Source organism: Accipiter gentilis, chromosome 19 (genome assembly GCF_929443795.1).
Source record: "Accipiter gentilis chromosome 19, bAccGen1.1, whole genome shotgun sequence".
NCBI lineage: Eukaryota > Metazoa > Chordata > Aves > Accipitriformes > Accipitridae > Astur > Astur gentilis.
Window position 1 is genome coordinate 10,366,332 of NC_064898.1, and position 12,368 is coordinate 10,378,699.

Consider the following 12,368-nt stretch of genomic DNA (forward strand, 5'->3'; position numbering starts at 1 on the left):
CAGCAGTCTTTGTGAATTCAAGGAAGAACAATCATCTCTATTTCTGAGATATGGAAGGTGAGGCACAGAAAATATAAATGCCTTGCTCAGAAACACACAGTGAACCAGTGGTAGACTTTGGTTCTGTTGACTCCCCAGCCACTGCTTTATTCGTTGGCCCATTCTGTCCTCTTAAACAACTACGAGAAGATCTTCTGAGATACACAGCATGGGCCTAGTATCACAGGGGAATCAGTGTCAAATGCACACAGCCTGATTCTGCACTAACTTTTGGCATCTGTAGTCACCTTTATTTCATAAAGAGGGCCTAAAATGCCCTCAAATCGAAATTGATTTGGTGTAAATGACTAATATATGTAGTTTAATAGAGAATCAGGCTCACAGCAGTTATTTTGTGGCATGCTGAGACTAGAATTAACTTTTAATTGCTAATGAATTAAGGCTGATTCCTGTTTATATTAAGGCCTCTGTATCCTTCTATGACAGTGTAACTGTGCCTCAGTGCAAATGAGACTCAGGCTATCGAAAAAATTAATCTTTCAGTTCCCTTTGAAGTCAATAATTTTAGTGGCCCTAAATGAATAAAATAACTGGAACCAAGCAACCTGTCCCTATACTACAGAATATTTACAAAATGATTGTAAAAGGACCTAAAAGTAACCTGAGGGAAAACCAATTATATGTTTGTTGAAGAAAAAAGTTAGATTGGATAGACTTGTTGCCTGGTCTTGAAAATGGAGAATTGTAACACGGTAACACACCTTCATATGAAGATAACTGGCTTGATGTTTGGTGGTTATGAGTATGCCCAGATAAATTGTAGATGCTTATCAACCCTGGAGATCAAGTCATCTTGTTATACTACTACAATAAAATAGAAATAGACTTATTTGGTATTTAAGTGCTAGACATATAGGGCATAGTTTGCATAAAGCTAGTGTGTGTTATATTCAGAGGAGTAGGAAGATGACCTCAAGCTCAGTAAAATGCTACATGATCACAGATTTCTTCTACTGTTATTAAAAGCTATTATGTGTTGCTTTCTTAGAATAGGGGTTCTCCAACTTTGCTCTCTGTAGCCAAGCATTATTTTAGACATTCTCTCCTCTCCAAACACTCTACTCATAACAGTTTTGGTTTTTAAACCTTCATTTTTTTAGACAATGGTTTAACATTTGCTGGCTGAGAATAAAACAATCCTTGCTCTATTCAAATTTAAGGCCTGGGTCCTCATGGATTGCAGCACTTTTTAACTTATTTTTACTTCTTGATAGAAGTAGATTTATTTTTTAAAGCTAATATGTAATTTGTTTCTGTAAGTTAACATAATTCCCTAGGCATCAGTGTGGCTATGATAATTACCCAGCTGAGGATCTGGCCACCGAAATGTAACTCCAGTGGTTGGGAAATCTGTTTTGTATACAAGTCAAATAACAGCTGGATCATATGTGATGTTACATTTAGTTTCACTGGCAATTCAGAAAATATTTAATAATAAATTTCATTGCTTCTGTTCCCCATTTTTGTATACAAATAAATAATCTTTTCTAAAACATTCTTTTTCTTTAGTAAGGCTTGTATTCATAGTCATATCAAAAGTGTTTGCTATTGGAGCAACCTTTCAGCTTGCTTTCTTTAGAGTTATCTTTATTACGAAATTCTACAGCATTCTAAACTTTAATGGTCATTAGCAACCCTGCACTTGAGTAAAGAATCACATTAAAAAAGTATAATATTTTCTTGTCCAAAACTAAGGCAAGATGAACAAAAGTAATGAGCTCATCTGATCCTCACCTACCAAGCCTTGATTTTAAACACTATTCAAAATACAAAGCCCAAGAGAGGATGTTGTCACGATGATAATTGCGCTTTCTCAGGGTCTTGCTACAGGATTAGTTTTTCCTGTAGCAATATATTATTTCTTCTCCTGAGGACCACACAAAGTTATTGTACTCTGAAAAGAAAAAAAGCACTTAAAGTTTTATGAAGTTATGACCTAGACAGAAGGATACAAAACCAAATTACCATTCTATGATTCAGCTATGTCATGATCTAATATTGTTTCAAAATTATTATTCTGTTATTTAGGTTGGCATCATCTTCTGAACACCCAATGTGCTCTTTGGCATGCTACAAATTCAGCAGATGCACTGTCTTCTGGGCTTTACAGCTTCTTCTGATGAATGTACAACATTTGGAACAAAGCCGCTCTTAACACCTTCCCATCCATCCTGTATTGAGATTTCTCCCTTTTTTACAAGTTCATAGATGTCTCGTGTGAGAATTGTAAAGGACTCTTCAACATTCGTAGCATCTTTTGCTGAAGTTTCTATATATTTCATACCACAGTCAGATGACAGTTTTTCAGCTTCTTCTCTTGTAACCTCACGCTGTGACACTAAGTCACATTTATGTCCTACTAACAGGAACACAATCTGAAAGGGCTGCACATGCATTTTTGCCTCTTCTAGCCAGTCTTTCACATGTTCAAAGGATCGTCGATTTGTGATGTCAAACACTAGTAAGCCACCCACAGAATTGCGATAATAAGAGCGTGTTATTGATCTGTGAAGGAAAAAAAAAGAAAAAGGAAAATTAAAATACGTTCTCACTTTATTCATAAATAGATTACTTTTCCATGTGGCAATGTGTTTTTGTCTACTGTAAGTTTTATGAAATATCTTTGCTTTTTTAAAACTAATTGGAATTTATTAATTTACTTTCTACACACAAAAATGTTCCTTTTTAATTTTTTCTTACATTCAAAAGTCACTTTCTAAACATTCTTGAAGCCAACATCTCTAGTGTGAATTTTGAATGCTGAATTATTCTGCAAAGTACTCTTTATTAGCAAACTGTGGCACATGTTCACAGAATAAAATATATATATATTTGTTTGTCAAATACTTGTTGGTGTTGAAGTCCGAGTCCTTCAGTTTTATACAAAAATGCACTTCCCTTTGTTCTAATTAATTATTTCAAACTGAAATATGTAGGCAGATGTCGAGAGACCTGGAGCCTAAACTTGCCAATGTACAAGCACATCCTTTTGTATTCCTTGCAGAAAAATTCTTTGATAGAAAAGTTTGTACAGATAATCATAATTCTTTGTGCTTGCAGAAGTCAACAGGTAACAGACTAAGAAAGGAAACTCCCTAAACCAAACTGTCCAAAAGTAACTGAGCTGGGCAAGCAAACACACACTTGTTAAAGCACTGGCAAGAAAAACTTCTACCTCCAGCATTGCTCTCACGTTCGTTCAAAACCTCTTTATAATTGCATTTACTCTTTTTTGGCATGAGTCTTCCAGGACTGGCAACATATATTTTCTACTTTTGAGCCCTCTACATTCCAGAGCATTCACTGGAAGGAATTTTGGAAGAAGGAAACCCTTCCTCTGGTTGAAAAGATTTTTAATATGCTCTGGAAGAAGAAAAAATGTTTGTTACAATGTAGAGAAAGATACAGGGACTAAAAAAATGATTGTAAGTCTCTAATCACGAGCAATACAGGAGGATGGAGAGGGTGAGAAGAGACACTTTAAAGGAAGTGACAGCCTACCAAGGAGTGGACGCAAGCACTCGTTACTAGCATAAATACATAGCTAGTGTATATATAAGTATTCTCCAACTGAAATGAGATGCACAATATCTATTAACAGTTATTATTTGAAATTATAATTTAGCCAAGAATTAATTCCATTTTATCTTATAATTATGAAGAGGATGCAGCCTCAAAACTTTTGGAATCAAGATGAACTGTACACAGCAACACATCTTTCCATAACAGTAGCTCCCTCTGATTTTCAGTTCATCACATTTCATATAGTGTTTTATAACAATTTGAACATAGAGGTATAATTAGCAGCAGTACTCATGTTACAGATAGGTAAGTGCACAGCTAGATAAGGCTTAGGTTTCTTGCCATATCTAAATTCATTCACAGCAAACGGCATTTGAAATCATTTTATTTATATAACAGGGAAGGATTGTTTGTCCTAATGTTTAGAAAGATCTCTTCTATGTTCCCAGCAATAGAGTCCATGGAGTGTCTCCCTGAACAGTTCGAATGGGAAGACAACAGGATCTTACCCTCGGATTAATTCAAATAGCCTGGATATGAAAAATGAATGAGGGGTGTCACATTTTGTGAAGTATTAAATAAAGGTGCCAAAAAAGATCTGTTTCAGGTTTTCCTAAGCATTTTTTTGCTGTAGAGGTGCTGCAAACACAAATGTACATTCAAGTAATTCAAGTGGTTCTAGAAAGAGCGGAAATGGGTGACAAAAATGGGATTCAATTTGGAGAAGTGGAAGCTGATACAACCTATATTCATAAAAAAAAAATCTTGACAACAGTTACACCAAAGAAATGCATTAGCCAGGAGAGAAAGTAGGTTAGTATTGAAAATACAGTGCATCATTTACCAAGTATTTCTATATAGAACAATGTTAAATCATGTATCTATGAACAGGAGTACTGAAAAACAGCCCGGCATATGTTATTGGGTGCTTATACACAGCAGTTGGTACCCTCATGTGTTGTAACTCACTTCTGCAGAGATTTGCTAATTTACACTAGCTGATGATCTAAGCCATTATATTTAATTATGTGTATTTATTGCCTGTAATGGAGGTGATTAAAAAGCATCTGTAACTTCAGGCTCTACATCACAAAAACTGGGTGAATATATGAGAGAGACAGCCATCGTTTTTTCTGTATTTTTGGTATGCATAATTTGAAATTAGTTTTCTCATTACCAAAAAAGGTTAATATCCTAGAGAGGTTTTAGAAAACAGTAACAGAAGAAAAAAAGTAACACAAAAAGTTTTAAAGACACATATGATGCATATGATACCATGTTATGTGATTGTCTAACATCTGAGTAAAGGATTATGTTTCTTCAAATATGGTCTACAAATATTTGAATAGTTTTACTATTAAGGTGAGTTATTATTTGCAGTTATGTTTTAAAAGAAAGTATTCCTGACAAATAAGAGAAAATTTTGAAGCAGAAAGTTTAGGCCATCAACTGGGAAAAACGTCTGGGCACATGCATGTGGTAGGTTGTTCACCTGAAGTATCTGAAACATCTTACAGATGCAAAATATTTCACTTAAATATGACAATCAGAGTAGATTAAGTATTAGACATGTATTTTTAGTAGACAGCTTAGAGTTACTTGGAGAATGAACTGTATGAAGTGCTTCTGCTCACTTATGCCCTGTATCAGACCTAGAAAGAATAAAAGAGCGTTGACTTAGATGGTCTAAGTGGGTCACTCTGCTTTTGTTTTCGTTTGCTTTTTTCTCAATAAAACTAAGTGCAAGGGCAATTTTTGCCTCTTATTTGTATTATTGCTAAAGATTGTAGGACTTCTAAGTGCCTTCAATAAGGCTTAGGCAGCACCATAACACCAACATCTGAAGTTGTGCTCCACTCAGCCACGTATCTACCCCATGGTGGCTGAACAAGTTCCCGGAGGAGCCGAGTGCTCTGCCTCTGTGCGACAGCCCTGCCTTCCCTCTTAGCTCAGATCCCAGTTGAAAACAAACCATCGCTCCAGGTGAGTGCCCGGAAGGGTTCTGCTTGGGACAGCATCCCCAGAGCACGCCAACAGCATAAAGCGGGTTCAAGCTCCTCACAACATGCAGAGGAACTTTCTTTTAGCACAGCGGAGGTACCTGTCTTTCACATAGATTCCTCGTGCACTGCTTCACAAGGCACAGGTCAGTGATCGCAGAGCCGATGCTACAGAGGCTGCTTGAGGGGTTTTGCTCAGAAGATGCACAGCTTTATAGACTTTACAGGCCATGTCAATGTACTGCATAAGTCTTCACTGAAAAGCTTGATGATGAGAGTGCATGGTAGCTGACAAAAGATAAGGAGGGCTGACAGTAAAAGGCTCTTCATGCAACAGCTGGTAGACTTGCAGATCTCCTTGGGAAAGATGTAATGAATGTAAAGGGTTTATCTGTATGCCATGGTAGGCTGAGCAAGTCCTGAACAAGAGACTGAGTGAGCTTTAGTAGATAGAAAAACTGCATCAGTCTCCAGAAGTCCCTCAAGTTGAAAGTAGAGGATAGCAGAGTACTCAGGAGAATTCTTGTTGAAATGATGACTTCTCATGTAAACTTTGGTTCAGCTAATTAATGTCATTAAACTAGCATTACGGAAGGGAATGTGTTACTTGCAGCACCATGATAAATCTTCTGTGGAGAAGGCAGTAGAGGGTAGTACTTCCTTTAGTAGAGGGAAAGCCTTAAGTTAGGGACAGGGTGGGTTTAGGGTGCAAAAGTAATGGCCAAAGAACAGCCTTTCTTCTAAACCTGGGGAGACAGCAATGCAGCCTGCCATCTCCTTCCAGGAAACTGTTAAGAAGAGGTGCTGGTTGGAAGCAGAACTTCATTCAGATTTAAAATCTGGCAAAGCTGCCTGTGACTTGGAATGAAAGGGGGACTGAACTCTTAAATCCATTCCTGCATCTGTCTTTATTCACATGTGTTATCTCTCTGCCTAAAACACTTTGGCTTTCTTCTATTCCTTTGTGCCCAGTACTTCCTTGCTGCCTCCTCTCTCAGCTTCTCTTTCACAGAAGACTCTGAACCCTTCTTTCTCCAAGCATAGCTAATGGAAGTGCCCAAACCAACGTGTCTGCCTGGGCCTTTGTTCAAGATGCAAGCTGGAATTTGAGGAGGGAGTTTGCCAGCTTCCCATGGCTACCCTAAACTAAAGGCAACAACCCTCCCACTTAACAGAGGTGACTGTAACTCCTTGGTGACCGGAGGCCTCTGGGGCTGTGCAGCTCCTCCTCTGTCACGCTGGAGTATGCATGTCACACCGGAGTATGCATGTCACACCAGCCACTGATGATGGGTGTGCTACAGCTTCCAGTCGGTTCACACTAAACATGTCAACTATTACACCATCTTTCCCTGAGAGTTACAAAAATTGAGACATAGATATTATTATTGGAAAGGTAATTCTTATTTTCTCCCCCACTCCACATAAATAGAGATTACAAAGCTCGTTATACTATGCTGCTGTTAAATATGGACTGTCCTAGCATCCTCAAGACCATCTAAAGTTTTTATTTTCAGCAAGAATACTTGTATGAGTAATATTTTTGCTCATTTCATATAATGCTTGGCATTTGTAATAAATGAAAGGTAAATACAGATAAAGGGTTGGAGAAAATCAGTTTTTCCCTATTAGACCATGCTAAAAAGGTAAGACTGCACTAAGTATTAGAAGGGAACCACGACACTTTGATATTGAATGCTGCAAGGTTCCTCCAGATGGTTCTGTATTTGAAACTGCTGGAGGTGAGACTGCTCCTCAAGAAGTTATATGTTGTGATGTACAATAATTATAAGTTCGAATGTTTTTCCAAAGGATTACTTTGAAGTCTTTAGTTTTAATTGGGAATATTTGTTAAATGCAGATCCTAATTTCTTATGACTTCCCATGTAGAGCATGTGTTGGGTCTGCTAATTAATTCTGCCTGAACTACCATTATGGAAGGGGAAAATACTGTCTAGAACAGAAGTCATTCTCTTAGCTTAACCTAAATATTAGGTTCAAGATGTAAGACCGTAATTAATACTCTCAAGAAAAACCTTAGTAAGATGATGGCCACTGAACAATTGTTTCTGAAAATGAATGACAAGATGTATTAATCACATCATATTATGGCTTTAGGGTGCCTTTAAATCAGACATAGTGTTTCTTTCTCATTATGATCTTACTGATCTTTACCAGACAAACCAAACTTTCACTAAAAGCTTTACCTAATTTTGAAGACTTATTTTTAAACTATGACTAAGGACTACATTGTAATGGTAATAATTCTGAAAATACATATTGCTTACTCAAAAAGAAGAATGAGGATGGCGGTGTTTTATTTTTAAGATGTGTCAGAAACAGAATGTATCTAATATCATAGTCTACTAAAGTGGGTTAATATAATTGAGGCATCCCCACAATATTTTGCTCCTACATTCTTGAAATGAACTCTCAGTCCCAGTGCCACTACCAAGTACTTTATAGCCTTGGAAGTTTCATGGTTTAAATATATTGTTGGATTTAAATACAGGCAAATTAAACAAACAAACAAAAAAATGTGAAACACAGCCAAAGCAGCAGATTGCTCTAAATGACAACTAATTTCAAGTTAGAAAGAAACACAGGGTGTAGCCCTCATTTACCTTAGTCTGCATTACGGACCTGACTCTATACTAAGGAAGTCTGCAGGTTCACGTTCCACTAAGGTGTTAAGATTATTGATTATTTTGTTGTTGTCCATATGGCACCTAGCACAATGGGAGATTCTGCTTAGTGATGCCTTACTGATGTCAAAGTAAATATGCCCTGGCTGAGCTCAAAATAAGTAAACTGTCCGGCACCAGTGTTTGCAGCTTGCTCACCCTTCATGTGGAAGTAGCGAGAATTACTTTATTTGAGAAGTAATGCAAATAGCGCATGCTAAAGGTGATTTCTAAGACCATGCATGAAATCCAGTTCAAATACAGCAGCATCAATGAAGTAGACTCATGTAAGAATTTTTCCAAAACAACTTCTCCAAGAAAAAAAAGTGCTCTCTGTCAAGAGAGTGGGATGGCAAGTGTGTCACACCTTACTTTTCCTCTGGGAATGTCCCTAATGCCTGGGACCAAAAGAAGGGTGTTATTATGGAGCCAGTAGTTTGCCCTGCACACAGGGAACTCCCCAGGGAGCTTTAAAGCCAGGTTTTACCTCCTCTAAAGTCCCAGCGCAAGTGAACCAGAGCAGAACTGGGAATCAGAACTGCAAACTGCTTGGCGTTCCACAAAATTAGATTACTTCTTGGAATAATTAGTTCTTCCCCAAGACCATCTTTGCTTGTGATCTGTAGTCTTCTCCACTAGCAGAGAAAAGAATGTGCAAAATTTTAACCTGTGGTGTATAACTTAGTAAAATATTTATAATTTACTTGAGTAAGTGTAAAACAGACTATACAATAAACACCACGACGTTTGGTACACAAACTGACAAACTCTTAGCAGAAAACCAAATGTTTCAACCTACTTCCTTCAGTTTGTATCTTCTGGGTATTAGAAAAAACACAGATGTATACTAATGGTAAATTTAAAAGCCAACTGACTGCATGACTCATCACTGCATATCCCCTGAGCATTCCCAGGTTAAAGGATGGCTATCATTTGATTTAAAATGTATGCAAAACTCTCTGCATTTGCATTCTTTTCAGTCAAGTGCCTTGTCATTGGCCATCCCGGCTATTTGTCAGCAAATTCAAAATAAAGAGATTATACATTCTTAGTCACTTGTTTACAAGTATTTTACGTTCTTTGCTGGAAAGCACAAGAAGAGTGAAAAATGCTAAGAGCTTGCTATTATCACTGTTAATTTCTTTCTTAACCCTTCAGAGGCCTGCCTGCAAACATATGCATGAAATTGTGACTCATGGAAGCCCAGGAAAGTTTTTTGTTGTTTCACTGTAATACTTGTTATTGTAAAAAACAAAAAGGGTTGGTGTTCCCTGGTAAGACAGTGAAATCCCGCTTCTTCATCTGAGTGCAAGAATCTGCACAACTGTTGCAGTGGAATACAGGGAACATAAAAGAATTGATTCTGCCCAGTGAAGAGACCCATTTCAACCCTCCTGCTAGCATCCCAGTAACAACAAGTGTGTGGGTCAAGTACCACGTAGATGGGCTACACGTTAGCCTCTCACCCGAGTTCACACCTACTGAACCCCAAGTCCAAACTAAAATCCATACACAACTTGCCTGAAGTGGCAAGCACTACAGAAACAACACAGCCACAAGAGTGAGTGAATAATAGTACCACTTTGTGTGTTGGGGAACGACCGTGACTCTTTGGGGGCAAGAAAAGATTTAATACTTAGTGCAGCATTTGAGCTAGTTTAGCCACACTATAAATGATAGAGGCATTAGTGAAGGCTCCTGGCAACCATCAGTGCAGAGCAGGTGCAGAAGGCAGGTAAACCACTAATTGAGGGACTGTAGCTGGCTGCCCAGTGGCTTCCACGCTGCCAAGGCTGCACTGGTGCTGCTGTGCTGCAAGGAGGAAAAGCAGGGAGGTGGCCTGGTCTCTCCAGATTGCATGGAGGGAGAGTTATGGCAGAGGGAAATACTGCAGGGGAGGATGAGTTTGGAGGTGATGACAAAGTAAGAAATGCGGAGTGAAGCAGGGGCCTCCTGCTGCAAAGAAGGAAAAAAAAAAAAATGCGGAGGAGGGATTGCTCCCCTCGCTCCAGGACTTCAGGGCAAAGATGGGGGAGGGAAGGAGAAACAGGACGGGGCCACTTGTTACCCGCTAGTGTGAGCTGGGAGGGGAAGGGCAGCTGTTCCCCGGTGGGTGTGAAGGCAAGGGGTGGGGAAGGAGGAAGCTCCTGGGGGGGGAACTGGTGGGCGCTGGGGGGAGAGGGAGGGCGGGCCACGGGGCACCGGGGGGCGATGGGGTGGTGAGGCTGGGTGGCAATGGGGTGGAGGGCTGTTTGGGGGACAGCAGCCAGGTGGGTGCAGTGAGATGTGCCGGGGGGGGGCAAGGCAAAGTCCTTGGGGCAGGGGATGCGCCGGACGACGAGCGTACAGTGCCGGCAGGGCGGCGGGGGCCGGGGCTGCAGGGCAGTGTGAGCCCGGGGGCGGGGGGGGGAGATGCCGGGCCCTGTACCTGAACCGCTCCTGCCCCGCCGTGTCCCAGAGCTGCAGCTTGACCCTCTTGCCGGGCTCGATCTCCACCAGCCGGGAGAAGAAGTCCACCCCCACGGTGGGGTCGGAGTGCAGCGGCCCCGGGAAGCGGCCCTCGGTGAAGCGGTGCAAGAGGCAGGACTTGCCCACGGTGGAGTCGCCCAGCACGATCAGCCGGAACTGGTAAATCCAAATCGCCGCGTCCATGGCGGCCCCGGCCTGGCCCGGCTCCGCCTTGGGGCTCTTCCTGGGGCTCCTGCGCGGCCGGTGCCTGCACCGCGCTCCGATCGCCCCAACGCCCGGCATCGGCGCAGCGGGCGGGCGGCGTGGGGTGCGCGGGGCCCGGGGAGCCGCTCCGGCGGGGGCAGGACGGGGCCCCCGTGCCGGCCGCGCCGGGCGGGGCGGGGCGGGGCGGCGGGCGGACGGAGGCCGGGTGCCCCCCAGCCCCGCTGCCGGGGCGCCGCGCCGGGCTGCCGGCGGCTGCCCGGGAGGGGCGGGGCGGGGCGGGGCGGGGCGGGGCGGCCGGCGCCCGCGGGCGCTGTCCCTTCAGCACCGCGCTGCCCCGCGCCCGCCGCCGGCCCTCGGGGCCCTCGGGCCCCGGCTCCGCGCCCCCGCCCCGGCTCCGCGCCCGGCCCTCCCGCCGCGGAGTGCGCGCTGGGGCCCGCCTCTCCCGCCCGCTCTGCGGTGGCGCGGCCGAGCCGCCCGCCGGGGCCTCCCACCGTGCCGTCATGTGCGCGGCGAGACGGGCCCTCCCCCGCGGCGCGGCGCGGCGCGGCGGCTGTCTTGCGGCTCCGGCCCGTGCCCAGCGTCCAGCTCACCCAGGAGAGCAGCCCCTCCCGTGGGCAACAAGTGTAGGGGTGGGCCAGGGGAAGGGAGGTGCTGGGGCGGGGGGGGGAGGACACACACCAGGCCGGCCTGGAAAATCAGGTGAGAGAGAACGGGGCGGGTCAAGCGTGAGACTTGCAAGGAAAAGCGGGAGCAGAAAGGAAATAGCGGGGAAGGAGTGGAGGAACCAGAGCGGCAGGTGAAAGAGGGGCAGGGAGCTGAAAAGAAGCTGTCTGGTGGGGTGGGACCTGGGCAGGGGCTGCCCGCAGGAGTGCGAGCTGGAAAAGCGAGTAGAGGAGCAAGTGCCAAGCGGTAAAGGTGGGCTGGGCAAGGGGCGAAAGGGAAAAGGAGAGTTAGCTATCTAGATACTCCCAGAGAGAACCTTGCAAACTGTCTTGAGGAAAGGCGTGGTACTGGAAATGACAGGGACATACACTCTTCATTTCCCAGTGGAGCAAACTGCATGTGTTGGGCCTTTGTGAAAGTACCCTCTTCTACAGTAACAGAACAATCCTGTCAGTAGAGATGCCCACCCGAGATATTTCTTTGCCCCCCTGGGATCTTCAGCTAAGTATCATGTAAATCTGCTGAGCAATAGATTCCTCAGATTTCTTTTAAAATCTCAGAACCACATGGGATAACAAACACTAACAGTCCTCAGATGGCTGGTAAGGGCATTAGAGCCAAATAAGCAGAAATCCTAGGACTTCTGGTAAACAGAACTGCAGCAGCTTCTTCTGCAGATTGGGCTGGGGTGAGGGAGCCAGGGCCAGAGAGCCTGAGAACCAAGCAGAGTAGGCTGGGTGAGCTGGGAAGTAGGTTGTTGCTGGCA

At 43.3% G+C, this 12,368-nt stretch overlaps 1 protein-coding gene across 1 annotated transcript; it reads right to left on the reverse strand.

Moving 5' to 3' along the window:
* Positions 1–50: 50 nt before the first annotated feature.
* On the reverse strand, positions 51–11,077 carry RAB39A (RAB39A, member RAS oncogene family). Its single transcript, XM_049823557.1, has 2 exons — positions 10,695–11,077; positions 51–2,565 (listed from the first exon to the last, which is right to left on the reverse strand). Exons 1-2 carry the CDS (start codon positions 11,015–11,017, stop codon positions 2,139–2,141), a joined length of 750 nt encoding a protein of 249 aa, XP_049679514.1. The 5' UTR covers positions 11,018–11,077; the 3' UTR covers positions 51–2,138.
* Between the last annotated feature and the right edge of the window lie 1,291 nt (positions 11,078–12,368).